General features: G+C 55.7%; 1 protein-coding gene across 6 annotated transcripts; it reads right to left on the bottom strand.

Moving 5' to 3' along the window:
* Nucleotides 1–6,311: 6,311 nt before the first annotated feature.
* BAK1 (BCL2 antagonist/killer 1) lies at nt 6,312–22,612 on the bottom strand. 6 transcript variants are annotated; one of them, XM_088067282.1, is made up of 6 exons: nt 22,040–22,612; nt 18,350–18,455; nt 13,545–13,680; nt 13,322–13,468; nt 10,362–10,542; nt 6,312–9,336 (listed from the first exon to the last, which is right to left on the bottom strand). In XM_088067282.1, the coding sequence occupies exons 1-6, from the start codon at nt 22,040–22,042 to the stop codon at nt 9,232–9,234; spliced, it is 678 nt and encodes a 225-aa protein (XP_087923408.1). In that variant the 5' UTR covers nt 22,043–22,612; the 3' UTR covers nt 6,312–9,231. The 6 variants fall into 6 exon arrangements, with proteins under 6 accessions (XP_087923408.1, XP_087923409.1, XP_087923411.1 ...); XM_088067283.1 differs by having other exon boundaries at nt 13,322–13,465; nt 22,040–22,611; XM_088067285.1 differs by lacking the exon at nt 22,040–22,612 and adding an exon at nt 21,825–22,013.
* Between the last annotated feature and the right edge of the window lie 2,544 nt (nt 22,613–25,156).

Genomic DNA, 25,156 nt, shown 5'->3' with positions numbered 1-25,156 from the left:
TTTCCTCTTCTTAGCAACCCCCGCACGTTGTCCCCGGAGGTGCTGGCCCCGTGCAAGATTAATTGCTCAAATAGAAAGGCCCTGTTAACCTGAATATATTATTGAAAAGCGGCATATTTCAATCCGCCCTAGATTTGAAAATAGAGATGCCGGGTCAGCTGCTGGCATAAATCTGCAGAGCTCCTGGAAGCCGGCGGAGCTTCCCTGATTTACACCGGCAATAAAGGCGGCCTGGCTCGGCCCTGGGGTGGGGACTCGCCTGGCTGCCACCAAGGACGTGGCAGGGGACAGGCAGGACCCTCGTGGCCATCCCTGTGACCTGCCAGCCCCGACACTGCGGCACCAAACATTTCCTTGTGCTGCACTGAAAAAAACAACAACAAAACCAAAGCACCACCCTACTTTTATTTTCTTTTTCTCAAAGTATTTGTTTTCTTTTTTTTTCTTTTTTTTTTTTTTTTTTTGTGATGCAGACAAAAATCCTGGCTCATATGAAGGGATACAGGAACTTCCAGCTGGCCACTTGGGGTTTTTCCATGTGGGCTGGAGCCCCCAGCCTTTCAGACTGGATGTGGGATGAGCAGGGAGCTGGATTTCCACCTTCTCCCCGCTAGAGGGGATTTTTAAACGGATCGTTTTTGGGGATGAAAGTTCGGTTTTGGTGTGTTCTGAAACCCTGCCTAAGGGACGGGCTGGGCTGGGGTGCACAGGGGTTGGAAAGGGCTGGAAGGGGGGGATGGAAACGGGGGGGATGGATGGAAACGGGGGGATGGATGGAAACGGGATTGGAGCTGGCTGGAAGAGGCTGGAAGGGGCTTCAAGGGACAGAATGGGGCTGGAAGAGGCTGGAGAGGACAGACGAGGACAGAAAGGGGCTGGCTGTGATAACGCCGGGCCGGGGCTCGCCCTTATCTGCGCTCAGGAGCCTCCCGTGCTCAGCCAAAGGAGCGAATTCCAGCGGCTCCAGCTCTTCTCCTGCCCCGCTGGCACAGCCGGGCTACGCCGTGCTGGGCTTAGCAAATTAGCACCGTGCAGCTAATGAACCGCGCTCGGGCACGGCTCCGAGGCCGGGAAATATTTGCATTTCGGCTCCCCGGACCGGTAAAACCAGCTCGCTGCGAGCCTCGGGACACCCGGGACAGCTGGGACCGGGACAGCCCCTGCCAGCCACGGCCGACTTCTGCCAGCCCCTTCCAACTCTTTCCAGTCCCTTCCAGCTTCTCCCAAACCTTTCCAGCCCTTCCAGCCTCTTCCAACCCTCTTCAGCCCATTCTAACTCCTGACAGTTCCTTCCGGCCTCATCCAACTCTTCCCAATCCCTTCCAGCCTCTTCCAATCCTTTCCAGCCCTTTTCCAGCCCATTCCAGCCCCCTCTCAAACTCTTACATCCCCTTCCAACTCTTTCCAATCCTTTCCAGCCTCTTCCAATTCCTTCCAGCCTCTTCAGCCTATTCTAACTTGTGACAGTTCCTTCCAACCCCTTCCAGACTCTTCCAGCCCCTGCCACTCCACTTCCAGTCCCTGCAAGTCCATTCCAGCCCCTTCCAACTCCTGGCAGCTCCTTCCAGTCTCTTCCAAACCCTTCCAATCCCTCCCTGCAGGGTGGCAGTGCCCTTCCCTGGGGATAAAAACGCAGCAGAAATCCCAAATTCCCCGGCAGGGGATGGAGCGAGGGAGGTTCAGGTGATCCCAGGACTCTGTCATTGTCACACACGGGCCGGGTTTGAAGGGAGCCACAATAAAAATGTTCACAAAGGACTCTAAAGGTTTGAGGAGCAGTTCATTGAAGTTAATTGCCGAAAGCTGTTACGGCTCCAAGCGATGCTCTCACTTCACTCAAGTTCACTTTCAGGTGCTGATGTGCCCTGAATTACACCGGGACACATTTCCAGCTGGGAAAGGCTTTGGAGCACTGGCGTGGTGCCCACCAGGTGTGAAAAATCAGAAGATAATATGAAATATTACTGGGTGCTGCCAGAGGAGAGCCGGGAGTTCTGAGGACTCTGGCCTGGGGTTCATGCAGCTGTAGGAAAAACTCTGGGGTGTTTCCCTGCCCAGGGAAAGCTGGAAAAGCACCGGCAGCAGATTGGAGAACTCCAGGAATTTGCATTTACTGCACGGTTCAGCCCAAGACTGGAGTGGCTGAGAAACTCCAAATATTTTTTGTTGTTCTTTTAATGGAAATGCCCCTTTTGCTGGGAGAGCAAACTTCCTTCCTGGCTGCTGCTTTGGGGTCTAAATATTTATGCTGAGAATGGTAGAACTGTCAAAAAGCATCAAAATAATGCTGGGAGAGGGTTTTCTTTGGAGAAACACCTCGGGGGATTTGTGTGTTCCCTGAGTCTTGGAAGAGAAGGGAAGTGAAAAGGTAAAGGAAGGCAAGGACTGCAGGGAATTCCTGGTAAAGAAAAATAAAGCTTAAAATCCTGCAGAAAACCGGGATTTATTAAAGGAAATGAAACCACAACAACAGAAAATATTCCAAATTGTTGTGTCATTTGTTTGTCTGTCCTCAAACTGCTCCAGCGGAGGCTCAGGTTGGAGACAGCAGGAATTTCTCCATGGAAAGGAGAAATGGGAGGGGTTGCCCAGGGAGGTCTGGAGTGCCCATCCCTGGAGGTGTCCAAGGAATTCCTGGAGGTGGCACTCAGTGCCCAGGGTGGGGACTGGGCACAGCTTGGACTCGATGATCCCAGAGGATTTTCCGGCCTCAGCGGGGATTCTGGGATTTCTGGGATTCTGTGATCCTTTTTTGGAGTCAGCACCTCATTATTCCTGGGGTTTGGGGCTGTGATGGATTTTAACTTTTTTGGATTTTAACTTTCCCCCTTTTTTTCTGGCAGTTGCAGAGAGGCGTGAGGGAAACACAATTCCCCTCCTGCAGGGAAGGAGAGCAGCAGCACCCCCGGATTTGGGAATAGCAGAGGTGGGGATGCAGAGGAGACAAAATGAGCAGCTCCGATTCTTGTGGAGAACAAAGCTCAAATCCTGAACCCGCAGGATTTTTCCTGGATCTGCCCTTTCCTGTCCTTATGTGCTAAAATCCACCCGTTTCTCCTTAAAAAGCCACCTGCTGCCTCTGCTGGCTGCCCTGCCAGGGGGAACCCTTCATTTCAGCTGGTTTTCTTGCCTGAAGATGCCAATGAAAAAATGCAAAAAGGGCCGTGAAACGTCTTGTGCTGCCCAGGGCAGGGCTCAGCTTTCAGCCCCCCAGGCTGGTGAGGATCCCCCGGGGATGGGATCAGCACGGACAAATTCCAGGGTCCTTCCCAGGGGACAGGGATGGGCAGGGACCTGGCTGGAGCAGAAATGGGAAATGAAAAGGTGAAGGGACACAAGGAGAGCAGGGAATTCATGGAAAGGGGAAATAAGGGGTAAAATCACGCAGAAAATCAGGATTTATTAAAGGAAATGACAGCACAACAAATGGAAAAGGGGGTTTTGGAGAGGGAATTTGGGACTGGGGATGGGTTGGGATCCTTCAGGGAGCAGAAAAGTGAATTTATCGCTCATGCTGAGTCAGGGCTGATTTTAATCACAGAGGTTTTGCATTTATAGCTGCTCCAGCCCAGAAAAGGGAGATCTGAGCATTCCCCAGGGTCTGGGAGGTGTTTGGAGCACAGACATGGAGCTGCTCAGGACCCCTGAACACATCCCAGCCCTGTCCCTGCCACCCTGGAACTGCCCTGGAACGAGCTCCCCTCCCTCTGTCTCCAGGCCTTTCTCCTCCTGGGTTTGCCCCTTGTCATTCCTGGAGCTGCTCAGGGAAATTTTCGGAATAAAGGATTGAGGAGAAGCCTCTGCATCTCTGGCTGCCAGCTCAGAGGATGGAAAAAACCCACGGCTCAGGGAAAGGCTGCTGGAATCTGTTCTCAGAGGATGCCCCAAAAGTTCTGCTGCTTCCAGAGGGGCTGATCCCAGTCCTGGACAGTCCCAGGCTCGTGTTCCCCTGGGATGGGAGGCCAAGGTCAGCTCCCTGCAGCTCTCCTGGGCCCGGGCAGAACATCCCAGGGAGAATCCCAGATATTGGGGGCAGAAATAAAACGTGGGATGGATGGACAGGAAAAATCCCTGGGGAGGGAGGGGGATCCTGCCGTGGGATCCCAGCCAGGGGTTGAGGATTCCAGGCATGTGCCAATGAGGAAAACGTGCCTGGCAGGGAAGGATTCTGTTTAAAAAAGGGAAATTATAAAAACAAGAGTGTTCTCCCAGCCCCTGGCCATTCCCATTCACTGTGTCCTGGAAATTACCTAGGAAAAGCTTCATTCCCACAAACCTTGGGGGTTTTGGAGTTTGAAAAACCTTTATTTCCACAAAATGTGGGTATTTTGGTTGGAAAAAGCTTTATTCCCGCAAAACTTTGGGGTTTTGGAGTCCAGAAAACTTTTGCTCCTACAAAACTTGGGTATTTTGGGGTTCGAAAGAGCTTTATTCCCAAAAACCTCGGATATTTTTGAGTTTAAAAACCCTTTATTCCCCCAGAACTCGGGGGTTTTGGGGTGTGACTCGGTTTTCGAGACACTTGACTCAGATTCCAGCTCCAGATCTACCTTGGCACCAGATCCTGGTTCTGGTTTGGGGTCAATCCCATCTGAATGGCCAAAGGCAAACACTGCAGTGATAGCGTGGCCTTAATTGTTTTTTTGATTTAATTAGGAGCCGGATCTGGGTTTGGGGCAGGGCACAAAGTGGATTAGGGGAGCAGCTGCCTCTTTAATTAGGGCTGTTTCTCCTCCCTTTGAGTTCACCCTTGGCTCTCGCAGGGGCAGCTCCGGGCTCTGGGAATCCTCCGGCATCGCGGTGCCGAGATCCCAAACTGGCAGAGCAGGGGGCCGGTTATTTATAGACCCTGGGGGGAAATATTTATTTGGATTCCGACCCTTAATCTGCTCCTGGCAGATTCTGTGGAAAGCCTGAGCCCCCTTCTCCTCCTGCAGCAATTGATATCCAGAGCCTCCCTGTCCTCCCAGCGCTCCAAACACATTCCCAGGGATTAATTCTGCCCAGAACGGGCCTGGCCTGGGTTCAGCCCCTGCGGCTCCGTCTGCTCCCAACCATCCAGCAGGAATCCTGCCCTCTGCGTGCCCCACCTGGCGTGGAAACCCAAACCAGGGACCCCTGGGACAGCAGAGCCCCCCCTGGGGCAGCCACCTGGTCCCCAGTCCCCCAAGAGCTGCTCCAGCTCCTGGCACAGGAGGTGTTCCCCGCTGGCAGCACCGATGGATCCTCAGATCCTCACCACGATCCTGGGCCTGTGGGGAGCTTCAGCCCAGCCCCAGAGCTCCCCCAGTGCAGCGCAGCAGCAGGGGACAGGTCCCACCTGTCCCACCCCAGGCAGGCTTTCCTGACAAGGACACTTTTCCCTGTCACTTCCTCGAGTATTTGATGGCAGAGAACCCTGCTGTTCCTGCCCTGGGATGGATTTTTCCTTTGGTGTTGCCTGTCCTTGTTGTTTCCTGCTGGGGGGAGTGTGGACACATTAGAGATCCTCAGTTCTGGGCAGGTGAAGCAGCTGCTTGGAGAGCAGAGCTCTGCAGCCTCCCCCCTCCATCCCCAAAACCTCCCATTTCCATCCCCAGAACTTCCCCTCTTTATCCCCAAATCCCCTCCTCTCTCCATCCCCACATCCTCCTTTCTTCATCTCCGAAACTTTCTCACTTTCATCTCCTCATCCTCCCCTCTCCATCCTCACATCCTCCCTTCTCCATTCTCACAAACTCCCCTCTTCCATCCCAAAATTCTCCCCACTTCCATCCCAACCTTCCCCCTCCATTCCCACAATCTCCCCTCTCCATCCCCAACATCTCTCCCTCTTCATCCCCACATTCTCCCCTGTTCCATCCCCCCATCTCCCTCCTCACAATTTCCATCTCCATCCCCCCAAAAACTCCCCTCTTCCACCCCCCACCACCTTCCCCTCTCCATTACCACAACCTCCCCTCTCCATCCCAAAAACCTTCCCTTTCCATACTCACAATGCCCCAATCCATCCCAATTCCTCTCTCCATCCCAAAAACCTCCCTCTCCATCCCCACATCCTCCTTCCTCCATCCCTCAAATCTCCCATCTTCCATCCCCACCATTTCCCCTCTCCATCCCAAAATCTCCCCTCTCCCAGGAAGGCTCTGCAGCTCAGGGATGGCACAAGAAGCTGCAGCAGCAGCAGATTTCTCTCCCTCCAAGCTCTTCATGCTGGAAAAAAAGCTAAAGGAGAATCCTGAAATTCAGGAGGCAGCTGAGGTTGGAGAGCTCATGGAGCAAGGAGCAAAGCTCCTGGAAGCTTCTGGAAGCAAGCCCTGCACACAGCCAGGTGAGTTTGCACTCCGTGTACCATTTTTATTTTGACATAGATATACATTTTTATATATTACAGCATTTAAAAACAGATTATTTGTAAAAACAAATGGTTTTGGCTTGGTTTTTGTGTTTGTTTTTTTTTCAGCTCAAAGCCACCCCAGCATGTCCCAGGTCCCTCCTTCCCCATCTCCCTGCTCCTTCTGGGACAACCTACGGATTTCCCTTCTCCCACTGGGAAAACAAGGTTTGTGTCCTCGTACAACCCTTCCAGAGCCACCACGAAGTGTCCCTTACTGCCCTGTCCCCCCCCGCAGCGCTGGGGGACAGCTGGGTCCTCCTGCAGGGCTGGGAGGGGACACTGGGACACCGGGACAAGGGAGCAGAGGTGGCAGTGCCAGTGTCACACAGAGCTGCCAGCAGCCCTGAGCAGCGTCCCAGGCTGGGGCAGGGGTGGCTCAGGGGTGGGGAAGGGCTGGAGAGGTGGCTCTGACCCTCGGAGAGCAGGGACAGACTCCTCCATCCAAGGGGGGAGAGCTGGGATTAAAAACCACCCTCAAATCGGCTCAGTTGGAGTAAAAAGAGGCTCAAAAGGTATAAAAATAGACTCAAGAGGAGTAAATAAGACTCCTTTGGGCTCTCACTCCTTTTCCATGCACCACCCTAACCTCCTGGAGAATCCTCCTGGATGAATTCCTCCTGGAGAATCCTCCTGGATGAATCCTCCTGGGGCTTTCCTTCTGGAGCTTTTCTTCTGGAGCAATCCTCCTGGAGAATCCTCCTGGATGAATTCCTCCTGCCATCCCAGGAATTCCTTGGCTCTCCACGCCCTGAATTCCTCTCCTGGGCAGCCCCTGGCACCAGGAAATCCCCCCAAGCCCCTTTTCCTTCCCTGGTGGGGCTGTGGCCAAGCAGGGCTGGGGCACAGTCCCACCTCACCACTCCCACAGCCCCAGTTGGAGCTTTTTTCCACCCAGGAACCGGTGCCAGGCAGGCTGGGAGAGCTGAGAGTGGAGAGAGGAGAGGCACTGACATCCTGAGAGACTCCTCCCTCTGCAAATCCCCTGAGAAAAATGGATAACGTGGAATTTTTCCTTTGGACAGCACCTATTGAAAAGTTCTCCCCTCTGTCCTGGACTTGACTAAGGCTCAATCCCTTCCCATAAATCTGAAAAATATCCTTTATGGCCTCCCAGCTGCAAGGGGAAGCTTTAGCTGGGAAATGAGAATAAATGAGCAGCAAAAGCTCTCCCTGATTTCTTGGAGTGCCAGGAGTGTGTCTGAAGTAGGGAATTAAAGCTGATGCACTGATTTGTATTTTCCCAAGGACTCCAAAAAGTCCCGCTGGACACACAACCCAAGCAGAGAACCGACGATGATTTGTCAATCAAGGGGCTGGTGAGGAGAAAAAAGGGAAATAACGAGTGCTGGATCGTACCCATCGTGGCCAAAAGGCTCCATCTGGTGGTGTTTGCACCCAAAAAGGAGCTGGGAGGAGGGGGGGAAGCACGGAGTGTACTGGTTAAACTGGTTCACAGCAGAGGGAGGGCTCGAAACTCGAGGTAATCCCAAGCTGGGAGAAGGGGTGGCACAAAGGGAACGGGAATTTTGTTTGGAGGAATGCACCTGCAAGGGGACAAAGCAGCCAGGGGGGCTCAGATGAGCCAGCAGGGCCATAAAACCTGAGCTGTGGCCACAAAACCTGAGCACAGCCAAGTTGTGCTGCCCTGCGCAGGGCAAACGCATGCAAGCAGGAGTGGGAATAATACGGCAAATATTTAAATGCTTTTCTCTTAAGCACAGCCACAGCATTCCCATCAGGGGAAAGGGATCCTGCAGGAACAGCCAGGAGAAAAATGACAGGCTCAGATATGGAAATGGGCTGGAAAGTTTGTTATTCTGTTAAAAACGAGGCAGGGACAGGAGAAATACGAGTGGTAAGAAAATTCAGGCTGGTCCTGCTAAGCCTGGGCAGCTGCAGGGGGAGAAGAGGGAGGGATCCTTCATCTCCAGCTTGGGCAGGACAGGGAATAACCAGCTTGAATTCCCTGGTTTGCAAAAATGAGGAAGGTTTGGGATGGTAGAGAGGAGCTTGCTCCCCTCTTTGCCCCAAAATCACTCAAGCATTGGTCAGGAACAGAACCAGGACAAGTCCCTGCCCAGAGGAGCCTGGTCCCTGCATGGAGCTGCTGGAGCAGCTGGATGGGCTGCAGCTCCAGCGCCTCCCAGTAAGAGCCAGGGAGCCCAACTGGTGGGCAGGGGGAGGACAGGGCCCCTGGCACCCGCAGGTTTTTCACGTTGGGGAAGCTGCTGGTGCTTCCCAGCCATGGCAGCTCAGAGCCCCTGGGAGCTCCAGGTCGGGGCAGGGAACACCAGCCGAGGGCCAGGCCAGAGGGGTTTTCATGGAAAAGGGTCAGGATGTCCATGGAAAGGCTGGAAAAGGCTCAAGTGCTGGGCTCAGGAGCAGGGGGAGGTGGAGCTGCCCCGCTCGGTTTGTCCCGTCTGGGATTTCCAACATTGGAGCAGCCAGGGCTGGGATCACCCCTCAAACATCCCCAGGGGATGGAGCTGGGAGGTGGGGAGGGGGCTCTGGGAGGGGACCCAACACTGGCACTCACAGCCATTATCACACACTGCCATGGGGGCACTGTCACAGCCCCCTGCTCCTCCAGAGGAGCCAGGGCTCCCAGAGATGTCCCATCTTAGAAATGTCCCCATCCCAGAGATTCCCCCTCCTTATCAGCTTTTTGAGGCACCAAACACAACAAAACAGAGCCCTCCATCTCCCCAGTCCTCTCCTGGGGGTGCAGAGACCCCAGACCTGCAGCAGGAGGGTCCCAGCCCCAAGCCACGCTCTCTCCTGGAGGTTCCTGGCGTCGCCCCTGTGCTGGGGGATGTGGGGCAGAGTGGGGGTGCTCGAGGCCCCCCCGTGCCCCGTCAGCAGGTGAAGAAGCGCCGCACCACCAGGTGCCCCAGCAGCACCAGGGCTGTCACCACCAGCATGTACTTCATGTAAATATTGTCCAGGTGCAGCGCGGTACCCTGCCAAGGATGGGACACCGTGGGGTCAGGCCTGGCGGGGTCCTCGACCCCCCCCAAACCCCGACCCCCAAATGCTGAATCTCCTGACCCCCAAACCCTGACCCTCTGGCACCCCCTGGTCCCCGTGACCCAAAAACCCTGGCTATGGTGACATCCTGATCTTGACCCTGCAGACACCCTTGGGGGGTGTCCCTGACCCCCAAACCCTGATCCCCAAAACCTGACCCCCCTGACCCCCACACTCCATCCCCTCTGAGCCCCAAACCCTCAACCCAAATTCCATTCCTAACCCCCAAAACCTGACCCTGCTGATCCCCTGACCCCATAACCCTGGTGCCCTGATCCCCAAAATCTGATGACTCTGACCCCCTGAGTCCCAAAGCCTGATCCTGTTGATGCCCTGGTCTCCCTGAGCCCCAAAGCCTGACACCTTGAATCCCAAACCCTAACCCCCTGACCCCCAAACCCTCACCCCTGACCCCCAAACCCTGCCCACTACTACCCAAACCCTGACTCCCAGACCCCCAAACCCTCACCCTGACCCCAAAACCCTGCTCCCAGACCCTCAAACCCTGACTCCCCAACCCCCCAAACCCTCACCCCCAACCCCCCAAACCCTGCTCCCAGACCCCCAAACCCGGACTTCCCAACCCCCTAAACCCTCACCCCAACCCTCAAACCCTCACCCCTTACCCTCAACTCCTGACTCCCCAAATCCTCACCCACAACCCCCCAAACCCTGCCCTCTGGGCCCCAATCCCTGACTCCCCAACCCCCAATCCCTGCTCTGACCCCCAAACCCTCACCCTGAAACCCTGCTCCCAGACCCCCCAACCCTGACTCCCCAACCCCCCAAACCCTCACCCTGAAACCCTGCTCCCAGACCCCCAAACCCTCACCCTTGCCCCAAACCCTCACCCCCAACCCCCCAATCCCTGCCCTCTGAGCCCCAATTCCTGCTCCCAGACCCCCAAACCCTCACCCTGACCCCCCAGTCCCTGCCCCCAGAGCTGCCCCCCGCTCACCCATCCTCCCTGCTGGGCGATCCAGCGGGCGATGCGGTTCTGCAGCATGAAGTCAGCGACGAAGTGGGCGATGCGGCGCAGGAAGCCGCTGACGCCGCGCTGCCACACGTACATGGCCATGCGGTACCCGAAGGCCAGCAGGGCGATCACCCGGCCCCAGTTGATGCCGCTCTCGAACAGGCTGCAACAAAGGGTTCCCTTTGGGAATTCTTTGGAAATTCAGGGATCCCTGAATCCCTGCCCGGAGCTCTCGGCGTTCCCGGAGCTGCTCAGGCCAGGGGAGCTCAAGCAGCAGGGTCAAGATTGAGGAAATGGCCCCAAATTGTACCAGGAAAAGCTTAGGTCGGATATTATGGAATTTTTTTTTCCTCTGTAAGGGTTGTCCAGCCCTGGCATAGCTTGGACAGGCTGGGTAATCTCGAGCAATATCATCAGGATTGAGGAAACGGCCCCAAGTCGTACCAAGGAAACATTTAGTTTGGATATTTGGGAAAATCTAGTCACTGCAAAGGTTGTCCAGCCCAGGGAATCTCAAGCACCGTGGTCAGGCAGAAACAACCCCAAGTTGTTGTTGGGAACATTTAGTTTAGGTCAGATATTACGGAAAACATTTTCTCTGGAGGATCTCGAGCAGTGCAATTAAGACAGAGGAAACAGCCCCAAATGATACCAGGAAAAGTTTAGGCTGGATATTAGGGGAAGTTTCTTTCACTGGAAGGGTTGCCCGGCCCTGGGGATCTTGAGTAGCGTGGTCAGGCAGAAACAGCCCCAAGTTGCATCAGGAAATGTTTAGATTGGACTTTATGGATTTTTTTTTTCTCTTGAAGGGTTGTCCAGCCCAGGCTGGGGGATCTCAAGCAATATGATCAGGATTGAGAAAATGGCCCCAAGTAGTACCAGGAAACATTTAGTTTGGATATTTGGGGAAATCTAATCACTGCAAAGGTTGTCCAGCCCAGGGGATCTCGAGCAGTGTGGTCAGGACAAGAGGAAACAGCCCCAACTTGCACTAGGGAACATTTAGTTTGGATATGTGGGAAAATCTTTCCACTGGAAGTGCCCCCCAGCCTTGGAACAGCTGCCCAGGCTGGGGGATCTCAAGCAGTGGAGTCAGAACAAGAGGAAACAGCCCCAAATTGCAGCAGGAGATGTTTTGGTGGGATACTACGGGAATTTTTTTCCACTAAAAGGGTTCTCCAGCCAAGGGGATCTCAAGCAGTGGGGTCAGGGCTGAGGAAATGGCCCCAAGTTGCACCAGGAAATGCTCAGGTTGGATATTCCAGAAAACCTTTCCAGTGGAAGGGTTCTCCAGCCCTGCCACAGCTGCCAGAACACCTTCCCTGGACAGATGCAAAAGCCACATGGCTGTGGCCCTGGTGGCTTAGTGGTGGCCTTGGCAGTGCTGGGGAAGGGCTGGACTCAGAGAGGGCTTTCCCAACCCCAACCACCCCAGGGATGCTACACCAGCACTTGAGGCTCATCCCAGCCACACAGAAATGGAGATTTTGTGGCTGGAAGAGGCTCCAAAATGCATCACTCAATGCTCTTGGAGAGTTTGGCATTGATTATTCACACCAGGTTTGGTAGGTGCTTTTCCTGGCTTCCAGCAAGAAGGGGAAAAAGGGAATAAAAAAAATACAAAAAAGAGGAATCTGAGGGCTGGCGGTTCAATCAGCTGCCCTGGGCTGGTGGTCCCTGCCTGCACTGGGCCTTGGAGAGGGAATTAGAGCCTGGGAGGGGACACAGAACAGGTGGCAAGAGGACAGAGTCAGGGGTAAATTCACCTCTGTGTGACAAGGACAGGAGTTAATTTACCTGTGTGTGGCAAGGGGAAGGATAGAGTTAATTTAATTTACCTGTGTGTGAAAAGGATTCATTTAGCTGAGTGTGACAAGGGTTAATTTAGCTGACTGTGACAAGGACAGGGACAGGGGTTAATTTAATTTACCTGTGTGCCTTGCCGCCTCAGCCAGCGCGGCTTCCCGGACAGGGGAGCAGGAAAAGGACAGAAAGGAAGGAGTTAGACACAAACATTGGAGAAAAGAAGGAATTAGACAGAAATGCTCAGCAGAGGGCACAGGGACAGGGCTGTCACAGCCAGAGGTGTTTGGAAGAGTGACAGGAACCAGAGACCCGTCCTGCCTGTGCCACAGGGCTGCGTGATCTGGGAGAACCCAGCAAAGAGAATCCCTTGATGCCTCCTCAATCCAAGCTTCCTTAGGAAGTCCTGGCAGGAAGTTTTCCAGGTCTGTGCCCTCGCTCCTCACCTGTTGCTGTGCTTTGGATATTTGGATATTTAGATATTGGGTGGCTGTCACCTGCACGGGGCTCTGTGTGTCACCTGCACGGGGCTCTGTGTGTCACCTGCACGGGGCTCTGTGTGTCATCTGCAGGCTCTGCCAGCCCATGGAGCAGCCCTATCCCGAGGTGTCCATGTTGACCAGGTTGGATGGGAGTCCTGAGCCACCTGCTGGTCTCACAGCCAGCATCCTGCCCATGGCAGGGGTTGGGGTGAGATGACCTTCGAGGTTGTTCCTAACCCAACCATTCCATGATTCTGTGATTCCTGTGACCATCCCAGCTCCAGATGTGGAGCTATGGCTGGGGTTGTTCCCAAGGGACAGCTGGAGCAGCGACAGGGGAAGGGCTGGCTGTGCCCCTGAGGGGACAGGCACGGGCTGAGTGTCCCAGGGACATCTCCTGACAGACTCCAGCCAGCTGGGCAAGGACTGGGATGCCTGGGAGGGGACAATGATACGAGCAGAGCACAGGAGGAGGAGCAGACAGGCAGAAAACGCAGGAATCATCCTGGGAAGCTCTCTGGGAGCTCAGCCAGGGCTGGAGGTGAAGCTCGAAGACAGAGTATGGGTTTAACTGACAGCACAGACTACACCTGACCTCCCCTTCCCTTCTCCTCTGAGGAAAGCCCCCAGCCCATCCAGCAGCTTCCGAGGCCTTACCTGGAGGCAATTTTGGTGAAGTGCTCGTAGGCGTTGTCGCGGGTGGGCTGCAGGGTCTCCAGCATGGTGCGGAACTCATCGTCATAGTTCTTGTAGATGTCATCCCCGATGAGGGCCAAGCGCTGCCCCACCTGGCTCCCGGTGCTGCTGGAGCCAGCAGGGAGTCAGGCCAGGCTCTGGAGCATGGCCTGCCTCGGGGTGAGGGCTGGGAGCTGGGATTTACCTCTCCAGGTCCTGCTGGATTTGCTCAATCTCCGGGTCTGGCGGCAGCTCTGCCCCTCGCTCCTCGCGCTCCTGCCTGTAGCGGTAGAAGACGTAGCTCCGGAACACCTCCTCGGCCTCCTCTGCCACACGGCCCTCTGCAGGGGCAGGGGGGACAACACTCAAGGCACAGACTCATCTCCTTCCATTCTCAAATTTGGAAGAGGCCATTCCCTCATCCTCACCCTGAGTTTGTGCTGGTTGTGATAACGCCAGCCTCTTGCGGTAATCCCAAAAAACACCCGACGCAAATGAATGCTCAGAGAATTAATTTTTAATCCAGTCATCTTCCTGAGGGCACAGCCTCCTTCGGGATCCACTCCAGGCAAGAGGACTGGCACAACACACACCAGGTGTTGGAGCACTTCGCAGCTCTCCCCACACTCCATCAGGACATTACCCAGCACAAACAATTGGGGAATTTCAGATCCAAACTGGAACTGGGGGCAAAGCTCAGCCTGGTTCTGCCCAGCAGCTCCCAGCAAACAATCCTGGTTTGCAGCATGTCCTTGCATGGCACAGCCGTGACAAGGTGAGGAAAAGATGGGTCGTTTTAGGGGCATTCCTTCTGGATTCAGTCACATCCCTGGTGCCACGTGCCACCACCAGCAGGGACTGTCACCTCTGCAGGGACTGTCACCTCTGCAGGAGCAGAAGGGAGGGGAGGCTCTGGGTAAGTCCCAGAGAGGGGATTCCCCACCCGTGACATCAGGGAAACAGCCGGGATGGGCCTGAATGGCTGCTCCAGCACATCCAGGTGGGAGAAATCCCAAAATCCCCTCTGTGCTCTCAAAAAGGGTGGGAGCAGCGAGCTGGGGTGCTGGGGCTGGCTTTGAGGGCCAGGGCTCCCTCCTTGGCTCTCATCAACAAGCAGAGCTTGGCACTCCAGGAATTCCAGGCCCAGAGGGGGAATGAGCCTGTCTGTGACAGCTCCAGACCCACACACATGGCCCTGTCCCCACAAAACCTTCTCCAGACCCACACACATGGCCCTGTCCCCACAAAACCTTCTCCAGACCCACACATGTGGCCCTGTCCCCACAAAACCTTCTCCAGACCCACACGAGTCCCTGCACTCTCACAACCTTCTCCAGACCCACACACATGGCCCAGTGCCCACAGAACCATCTCCAGACCCTCACAACCTTCTCCAAACCAAAATGTGGCCCTGTCCTCACACAGCCATCTCCAGACCCACACTTGTCCCCACACAACCTTCTCCACATCCCACACACGGCCCTGTGCCCTCACAATCAGCTGCAGACCTGTAAAAACATCCCTGTCCCCACAAAATTGTCTCCAGACCCACACTTGTCCCCACAAAATCATCTCCAGACCTACAAAAACATTCCCGTTCCCACATAACCTTCTCCAGACCCACACACGTCTCTGCACCCTCACAACCCTCTCCAGACCCACACATATCCCTGTGCCCACACAAACATCTCCAGGCCCACACATTTTGTCCTTGCCCCCACAGAACCTTCTCCAGACCCACACAGGTGTCCCTACACTGCCCAGGGAGCCCCCAGAGAGGCGTTTCAGCCCCACGGTGAGCGATCCCTCACCACACACATTCCACAGCTCCGGGGAAAGTCCCCATTCTGCCACGGGATGTGCTGGATTAGAGCTCTGTTTCAGCCGCTCCAGAAGCACCTGGAGAGGGTCAGTGGCTCCCACAGCCCCACTGAGTGACCCCACAGGGACCAGGAACACCATCCTTCACACTTTCTTTGCCAAGATAGGACTAGAGCTCAGCTCCTTTCAGAGAGTACCCAGACACTGCCCAGGTACAGGAGGTCCCAGGACAGGGGCAGGAGTGGGGGATCCTGCAGGACTGGGGCTTTGGGGGATCACCCTGCAGCTCCACGGCAGCCAAACCCTGTCCCACCATCCCATAAATCCAGACTGGCCACGCAGCTCTCCAGAATCTGCATTTCCAACCTGAGATCTCCCTGCCCAGAGCTGGGAAGCGAGGGCACAGCTGCTCTGATGGTGCTGCCCCACAAACCCCACCCCAAGCCCCCAAATCACACCAAATTCTCCTCACAGGGTTTTCCAGCTGGTCCCACCTCCCTGTCCTGGATGGACCTGCCATGCTCAGGTTACACCGGCAGAGCTGAAAGGAAAGGACAGCTCCCATCCCTGTTTCCAGGGGTTGGTTTTTGTTATCAGACACGGGTTTGTTTGATGGCAAACAAATCCTTCACCTTCTGGGAACCGGGACTTGGTGACGCTCCAGGGAGAGCCAGAAAATGAAACCAACTTACTCAGAGTTTCAGGGAGAGGAGGGCAAACACTCGGCTAGGCAGAAGAGGAAATCTCTGCACCAAAATAATCCTTGGGTTTGGCTACCCCAGGAGCTATTTTTAGTAACATCAGGGCAGGAGGACACACTCCCCCTTCCCACAGGTGCTATCCCCAGCACCCACTGGGATTGTCTTGGGATCTCTCCCACTGGAGGGATCTGGATCAGGGTTTGCCTGCTGCATTCCCAGTACCAGCAGTGCCAGGGGGAGGTTTGGTGCTGCTCAGGGATCTCTGGAAGGGAGGAACTGCTCTGTGCCTGCTCCCTCTGGGATCCACAGAGCAGACAGCGCTGCCCGGACCCAGAGAGCCCCAGACATTCAACCCCTGCATTTCTGTGTGAGATCCTTTATTTCTCACTACTCCCATCTCCTGGGAGCAGCTGTGCTCTGGGAAAAACTGGCAGCTCTGGCCAAAAATCCCTATCAGCCCCAAATAACCATCCCAGGCAGGGACTGGTGAAACCTGGCCCCATCCCCTGGAGCCCAGGAGACAGGGATCAGCTCCCTGCACAGAGGGAGATTCCAGTCTTCAAACAGAAGACATCCACGGAAAGCAAAAGCAGCCTCTGGAGATTTCTGCCCCCAGGAAAGCCCAGCTCCACCTCACTGCAGCTGCAGTTTGAGTGTGGGATGAGCAGCTGGGTTTGGGTTTGATCCCAGCAAGCTGGGTAGCCCCTGGTGGTTCCTATTATCCGTTAACAGCGATTCCACGAAGGATCCAGGGGTGGCCAGGGTGAGCACTGCACTGTGCTGGTGTAATCCTGCTGGAGAGCAGAGCCTCCAGACAGGGGATACCTGCCAGCCCCGAGGGACCTGCACAGCACAGAACCTTCCCCTCCCTCTGCTCTTTAGCAGCAGCACCTTCCCACCCTGAGGAGGGGCAGCATCCCCAGATATCTCCCTGCAGAGCTGAGGGGCAGCCTGGGCTGTGAGACAAGAACTCATCCCTCAAAAAGGGAGATTTTCTGCTCCTGGTCCTGAACTGGGCTCAGGAAAGCTGCTGTAATTGTGGTGTTCATGAGCAGAGCTGTTCCTGTTCCATCACACACTCTCAGGAGGCTGAGGAGGCTCCTGCCTTCATCCACAGTGCCCTAAAACCCCCTAAAGACACACCTAAAAACACCAGGAGAGGAAGGTGCCCCCCAGCCCTGCCACCTTGGCCATGCCCCAGCCAAGGAGGGCAAGGGCTCACAACGATGCCCAAGCAAATCCCTGAGCAGGAGAGAAAATCTCTGCTGCATCCAAAGGCAAACAAGCAGAGCCCCAAATGAAATCCAGGCTCAATCCCTGCAACAAAGCCTCTTTCCACCCCTCAATCCCACAGTGGAAGCTGCATATCCCTGCTCCCACTGGGGCACATGAAGCTTCTGCCACCTCCAAATTCCAGAGGTGGAATTCCTCCCGACTCCCCCTGAGTTTTGGGAAGCAGAAGGATGCTAGGACTGCCAGAAAGTGTCTAAGAGAACAGGAACTGGGACTATGACCTGGTGTGCTCAGAGCTCAGGGCCTGATTTCTTGCTGGTTTTCACATCAGCATCTTACTGGCCTCAACAGGAAATCAGCAAACAGCTGCTCCTTTTTGTGGATTTTTGTACCTCCTGGACTCTGGCATGGCAAGGACAGGGTATTTTCCCTTCAGGGAAAGGGTCTGGCACTGAGAGAGGGAGCGGAGCCCAGGCAGCAGCAGAGCAGAAATGCCATGGACAGGGCAGAGCCCCGGGCTGGGCTGGGCTGGGCTGAGCTCCACCACCCCACCCCTGAGTGCTGACAAAGCTGACACAGCCGATCTTCCCCCACCTGCCCAGCAGCATCAGGAGTCACCGTGTCCCACATTTCATCCTGTTGGGATGAGCTGGGAGCTGAGGGTTTTTCCAGGTTGCTATCATCCCCTTCCCAGTTTCACCCATTAAGCAGGGAAGGGCAGGGCTGGGCTCACACGGGGACAGTGACCCTGCCCCCAGCTCACCACCACTGCCCCGGGCACACGGGACCTGATGTCACCCTCAGGCCACCCAGACTGCCTGAGATCTGTGATTTAAACCCCAAACACCTCCTGCTCTCTCCTACTCAGGGAAGGAAATACACAACACCAGGCAGCTCCCAGCACTTTGTTCTCTCCGTGCCTTCCAGTCCCACCGTGATGCCCACCCTGACCATCCAATGAAAAGCACACAATCCTTGATTATTTTGGATAGAAAAGAACCTTAAAGCTCATCTCGTTCCACCCAGGGACACCTCCCACTAGAGCAGGATGCTCCAGGCCCCTGGCATCTCCCAAAAGTATTGAACACTTCCCAGTTCAACTCAGTTCCTTATGGAGCTCCTCTGTTATCCCAGCCTTGCAAAAAGCCCCGGAGCCAGGAAATCCTGTCTTGCCAAAGGAACACAGCAGGGGAATGAATAAAAAAAATAAAGGTTTGGAGCTGCTCCCTCCCAGGAGCACCCCAGAACACTTTACCTGAGCTGAGCCTGCGCCTGTGGCTCCCTCGGCGTCCCTGCGCCTGCGGAGGGTCCCCCTCATTCCCTGAAGCCATTGCAGAGAGGTTTGGGAATGGCAGCTTCACCTGGAAGGGTGATGGAGATGGTGACTGTGGTTGCTCACAGCCCAAGGAATCTCCTCTGGCAGAGCCAACTGCTCCAAGCTGCGTTTATCTCTGCCAGTGGCTCCTCCCTTCCTGGCACACTCACTCTGTCCCACAGGAGAGCTCTGGGTTCTGGGTCCACCCCCACTTCATGGGCTGATGTTACCTCATGCTACTAGAATTCCTTCCTTTTATTTTTGCTCCATCCTGTTCTGAGAGAGCTGTGGCCTGCACCAGCTCTTCCTCAGCCCAGACCACAGAGCTTCAGAAAAGTCTGGGACTAAAATTCCAACACCTCTGCGACTCCCTGGCTGCGACCACACCGAGCTGCCATGACAACATCTTCATGAGATGAGCCCCAATTTCCTCCTGGACTCAAATTTCCTCTAATTCCCCTTGCTCTTTACATTTCCCCTCTCAGGAAATAAGAAAATTAAATGAGAACTAAACTCAAAGCTCATCTTTCCCCTGAAGTTCACAGGAATCCTACATCTGCACTTCTGGACTCATTAGAGCTTCTTTGCCCTCAGGGGTTTGGGAGGGAAACGAAGTTTCCCTCAGGATTAACAAATTAATGACGTCCCCCTCAGGATTAATGATTAACGGGATCAGGGCAGCTCCTTGCTGCTGACATTCCAGAGCATATTCCCATCCCACAGTTCCACATGGCTGAGTTGGGACCTTCCCAGCTTTGGACCAAGCCTGAACTCACGGATGAGACACCTGACACCAAGAAATTTAAATTGCATCCCTGACAAAAATAAAGGAAGTGCTGGGTAGGGATAAATAACCACCCATGGCTATGGGAGAATTGCATGGCGTGGTTCAAGCTCATGGCATCATGCTGGAGATTGTTCAGAAGGAAAAATAAATGTGAGACAGGAAGTGCAGTCTGTTTTCTGTGGGATTTTGCCTGGAAGTGCAAAGCAGCTCCACCTGGCTTAGAAAGCCACAAGGTCCTGGCACAGCTGCACTCAGGGCCTGGAGACCAAGATGGAAATGCTGTTTTTTCCTACACTCCAAGGATGGGAGGACAGGATTTCCTCCTTCCTCCCCAAACTCAAACATGTCCATCCAAGGAAGAGCTGAGAATGCAGCAAGGCTCATCAGCTGGGAGCAGGGGTAAATCTCTGGGGAAAGCTGCCAGCCACTCGCCAAGATCAGCTCCAGAGCTGCCTCTCCTGGCTCATAGAATCACAGAATTCACTGTCCTGAGATGGTGCAGATCCTTGGGATGGTGTCCATCCCCTGGGATGGTGCAGATGCCAGGGATGGTGCAGATCCCCTGGGATGCAGATCCCAGAGATGGTGTCCATCTTCTCCTCCACTGAGGAGCCTCCTGTGCTTCATCCTCTGCCATGCCAGGCCATGGCTGAGCCTACCTGCACTGGGAGGACTCAGAACTGTTCCCAGGCTGGGAGCAGCTCCTTGGAGCCATGGGAACTGGGAAAAGTGGGAATTTCCTCTGAACGCCACAGTGCCACTGCTCAGGTGGCACAGGATGCTGGGCAGGGTGTGGATGCACCCAGCAGAAAGCTCAGGAGCCTCTGGAGCTTTTCCAGCTCGGCGTGTGGGGCAGCAGGGCTGTGTCCCACAGCGACCAAGGGCTGCCCACGGGTGATAGGGGCTTTTGTGCCTGGAATGAGTGAGGGCAGTGAGAAGCGAGGACTTCCTGGAGCATGGGCTGCCTGTGCAGCACAGCGAGCCAGAGGCAGATGACTCATGATTTTCAACTTGCATTTCGTTTTGAAGCACTGCAGGAACTTTTGTTTTCGGTTTCCTCCTGGGCCCTGGCAGCGCTGTTTTCCCCGTGACACAGGACACTGCAGCCCTGTCACTGCTGTCCCCAACCTCTGCCGGCCCCAAAGGCCTGTGTGGACTCCCGAAAGAGTTCACTGCTCATCTCTGCGGGGGTCAGAGGGCCTCAGCCCATCCTCTCCGGGTTCCAGAGCTGCTGCCTGTGCTTATCCTGCTTCCCAGCTTCCCTCTTTGTTACAGGAATACCGAGCTGGAGAACAGGGAAGGGTGTGAAGGAAGAGATAACACCCAAACACCCAGAGACAGCCCAAGGCTGCGGGAAATGAAAACCCTCCAAGATCTGAGTCAGGGCTCAAGGGAGGGTGTCAGGGAAGCTGCAGGGTCTGATCCACCCTACGAGGGTCTTGCAGGAGGCTGCAAGGGGTTAAAAGCAGCAGCCAGAACTTTGGGTGGGATTTAGCTGCAGCTCCAAGGGTGGCACAGGGCTCTTGTCTTCAGTAAGGAGCACCTGCCATGCCAAGAATGAACTTTCCTGGAACTCCAAGCCCTCCTCAATAAAACAAACACCTTTGCCTCCACTGTTCCTCATTTCCCCCTCATCTCCTCCCCTTAGAAGTCTCAGACACATTTCCTGGGTGTCTTTAAGTCACCCTCATCGCTTCTCCCAGCTTTTCTCAAAGCAAAGTTCCTGAACCCTGGGCTTGGGGAAGACAGTGGGAAAAGGAAGCAGATCCATGAGGAGGAGCAGCTGCAATCCCGATATCCAAGGCCAGCCACGGGGCTCTGGAATCACCCCCTGACATGTTATGAATGCCAGGAAATAGATGGAGCATCCCCTGGGACGATCCTCTGGCAGCTCAGCTGCGTGGCAGTGATTCCATGAGGCCGTGCGGGGCAGTGATTCCTCCTGGGACAGAGATCCCACAGCATTCCTGATCCCATCCCCGCCCGGCCAGCGCGGAGCCAGGGCCGCTCCTCGCCCTGCCCCAGGGCAGCGACATGGGGAGTTTGCCCAGTCTGGGGGCTGCCCAGTCCGGGGTTTTCCCACCCAGCAAGGCCCCAGGGTGGGCAAACGACCCCCAGCATCCATCCAGCCAAGGTCCCCCCAAAGCCGCGCCCGGTCCGGCGGTCCCCGCGGGGACAGCACAGCCACACGTGCCCTGCCCGTGCCCAGGTCACAACCCGGGCGTGGTGGGACGGGTGTCACCTGTTCCTCAGCGGGGACAGCTCTGTCCCCCCGTGTCCCCTCCCCGGAGTCCTTCGGTTGATGCCGCGGGCAGCTGTCACCACCGCGGCGTGAAAATCCCGACTGGAGAAAACTGGGTTAAACGAGAGGAAATTCCCTGTGTGGGGCAGGTAAATTCTCTCTTTGGGGCAGGGACCCGCCCGCAGCGGGACCTCCAGCCCTACCCCGGGCGTTTCCCGCACCCAGCGCGGCCGTTGAGGAACTTTGTCCCTGTCACCCTTCCCGCACCCCCGGAGCCCCGCACCCCGCGGCTGCCGGTGCATCCCTGCCCATCCCTGCCCCGGCCGGGCCCGGAGAACACGGATATCCCATCCTAGGAGAGTCTGGGGAGGGGGAAACCGGCTTACCCTCGTCACTCACCGAGTCCCGGCGGGGAGCAGCGGGTCGGGATATCCCGGGAGCTACCGCATCCCTGCCGGGATCCGCTCCATCCCTCCGGCCGCTCCCTTCTGCCTCCTGCCCGGAGCGCGGTACGGGGAAAGGAAGCGCGCGGGGCCAGGGAGGAGGAGAGAAAAGAAGAAGAGGAAAAAAAAAAATCAAGTAGAAACCCAGCCCCACTGACCATAGATAGAGGCGGGCGCGGAGCCGCGCAGGACTCAGCTCCCTCTAGAGGCACCAACCCCGGCGCGGAGCAGCGCCGAACACCGGGGACTTTTTGGTGGGCTTTGGGGGCTCCTCGGGGGACTCGGGGGAAGCTGAAGCATCGCCCGGCCCCGGGGCACTGCTAGGCTCGGGGGGTGCGGGGTTGGCACCGCACAGCCCGTATCACCCCCGCACCGTCCTTGCCGGGCTCTCCCGGAGATCTTGGGCTCCTCTCTGGCTTCTCCCGCAGTTATCGGAGCTTTTTCTTCACGGCTGCATCTTAAATTCGCCCTCTGCCAGGCTCCCCGGCCGAGACCCCCGTTAAAGTAACGATTTGAGAGTTGCCGGCTCCTGGGAGGGAACTTGAGTTGATCCAGCAGGAAAAAAAACAACACAAAACAAAAGTCACCGGTGGCAGAGGCGGCTCCCACCCAGTGCCTCAGGGAATTCGGAATCCGCTGAGATTTGGGGAAATCCCAGCAGCTCGAGGAGAGCGTGAGATGGATTCAGCCCCGGAGGGTTCAGCAATCTGCCCCAGCTGCTTTTCCTCTCCTCGCTCCTTGGGACGCTGCCAGGGACGCTGCTGGGGCTGGAAAATGCCAGATAAGCAGAGCTTTGGGGCTGGGCAGACGCCTGACTGCTGATTATCTCATCACCTCTCTGCCTGATGGCAGGAGCGCTCTGAGGGCTCCACGGCATCTTCTCGGCCCCGGAGCCAGCGATTTTGGAATTCTTGGCTTACTGGCTGAGCTGTTCCAGGGAAAACCGGGCCCTGGCAGCAGAGGGTCCTGCTCTGGCTCCCTCCGAGGTTTGGGCTGCTGGGAGCATGGCCTTGGCAAACCCTGCTGAGGGTGGGGCTGTGCTGGCTGTGAAAAGCAGGTGCTGGAGGGTGGGAAAAAGGATTCCCACAGTGCCCGTGGGGACAGGGACCGGGGAGAGGTGTCCCAGTCAGAGCTGGCCTTTGGGGAAGGATGATCATCATGGAGTGAGGAATCAGCTCATGGGGGCTGTGCCCACCAAGGGGCTGCCATCCTCCCAGCTGAACCCACAGAGAAAGTCCTGAGTGGGGCTCGAGGTCCCACCACCCATTTTAATTCCTGAGGTGAGTTTTGGGGGTGAATGTGGCTGTTTGGGCCTGATGTCCATGACTCTGGGGGACTCCACTGACCTTTTGTCCTGGTTTAGGACAAGTCTGGGAGAAAACCTCTGAATGGGATCCCCCACAGAAAGCAAATTCAAGCGGCCCCTCCCCCAGCTGGTTCGGGAAAAATATTTCATCAAAGAAAAGTGGAAAAAACTATTTATTTAACAGAAAATTAATAATATTAAACAATAAAACCTCTCTCTGTTCAAAGAGCTGGCAAATCCAGAAAAGTCCTTTCCATGTGGGGTTGCTCAGCTCACTCAGGTTCTTATCAGTCCCTCTAGTGCTGGAAAGCGCCGAGGCCCAGGCCCCGATAGGCCACAGCCGTGAGCTCCCGGGGTTTGGCTGGGTTCTCAGTCCAGAGCAGCTTTGAACAGATCCAAGAAAAAAGGGGAAAAAAAACAGTCTGGGGAACTTCTCTGCCTCAGCTAGCAAAGGTGAGTTGTGTCCCTCTGTCTGTCCATGCTGCAGACAGCACAGGCCGGAGAGGCCTGCGGGGCAGTGAGTGCTGTTCCTAAACACAAACTGCTGGTTCTTCTTTTCCCCCTTCGCTCTCAGAACCAGTCTGAAGGGTGCAGAACTTAATATCCAGCACAAACAGTGCAGATAATTGGGGATAAAAGCACCATGAAGTCACCCCAGGACACCCGTGCTGGTGGTGGCTGCCCTTGTGCACAGCCAGGGTCAGCTGTGGCCAGGTTTAATCTGTCCTGGCTCCTGCAGGACCAGTCCTGTGCCTCTGCCCACCCTCTCACATCAATCTGGGCTGCTCCTGCCTGTTCCTCCCCACCAGTTCAGGTTTCGCATCCCCAGGATTACGTGGGAGAATTTCTGCAACACAAATCCCATCTCAACCCTTCCTCCCTGCAAACCACTTCCACCCTGAGTGTGTTGCACGACACCTCCGTGTTCTGGCTGTGGAATGCCAGCTGGGAAAGTGGCACTGAGCAGCCAATTCCCAAGCAATTCCTTGGTGTGAACCACCTCTGCCGCAGGCAGCTCTTTTTGTGGTTCATCGATGCAGAAGTTTCCAGCTGGAAACCAGAATTCCTCCAATAAAGACTCTGACAGGGCTCCTGCTGCTCCCATCGAGCGGCAAAAGGTGTGGAAAATGAATCGTGTGGGATTGTTGGACAACTGTGAGTGCAGAGTTTGTGGGAACTCCTGGTGTCTGCCAAATGAGAGGCTTGGAGATAACGGGAAACTGCTTGGGAAGGACCAGCTCTGTATGGGACTGGCCAGTATGGACATCAAGGTGGGAAGGAAGCATCCAGGAGATGTAAATCCTGCAGCTCCACCGAGCAGCCAGCCCGTGCTGCTGCAGAGCCCTGGGGATGTGGAATCAACAATTCCCAGCTGGCTCTGCCACCCCGGCTGCTGGTGTGAAATGTTCCCGGCTTTCCCCAGCTCCTCCTTCCAGCAGCTCCTTTGGCTGGTGGGGAAATCAAAAAAAGGAAATTTGCTGGTGGAAATGTGGGGATGGAGACGCTGGATTCGGGATCCTTGTGGCATTTTAGAACGTGCTTGGTGGCATCTAAATCTGTGCTGGGGATGAGAAATGGGCTGGGAAGAGGCACTGGGAAAGGGAGCTATGCTCACTGTGCATCCCCAGCCCTGCTGAGGTGCCAGCCCGAGGTGAGACCTCTCCCCATGGGCAGGGGCTGCGCTTCTCCCGGCGCTGCCACGGGACGGGAACGCGAGGCTGCAGCTGAAAGGTGGGAGAATCTCGGGTTGGAGCAGCCAGGATGATGCAGCACTTTTAGATGAGGGGTTTTGAGGGTAAAAACAACCATTCTGCACCCAAGCAGCTCCCGAGGCAAGGCTGGGCAGGGGGAAAGTCCCGGGGCACAGCAGAGCTAAGCTCCAGCAGCGCCTCACAGGGAGCCCGGAGCAGCTTTGTCCCGAGTCACTGCAGCGACAGGGAGGCTGTGGGGAAATCCTGCCCTGCCCGGG

This window comes from Pseudopodoces humilis, chromosome 26 (genome assembly GCF_049639895.1).
Source record: "Pseudopodoces humilis isolate 2021_Gansu_Grassland_sample_001 chromosome 26, ASM4963989v1, whole genome shotgun sequence".
NCBI lineage: Eukaryota > Metazoa > Chordata > Aves > Passeriformes > Paridae > Pseudopodoces > Pseudopodoces humilis.
This window is presented reverse-complemented; position numbering and strand designations above follow the sequence as displayed.

Bases quoted from the DNA above. Each gene is read 5' to 3' on its own strand.
- BAK1 (XM_088067282.1), bottom strand. The intron at 13,469-13,544 runs GTAAATCCCAGC...TGCTGGCTCCAG, and splicing joins ATCCAGCAGGACCTGGAGAG to CAGCACCGGGAGCCAGGTGG. The intron at 10,543-13,321 runs GTAAGGCCTCGG...CCTTTGTTGCAG, and splicing joins TTCACCAAAATTGCCTCCAG to CCTGTTCGAGAGCGGCATCA.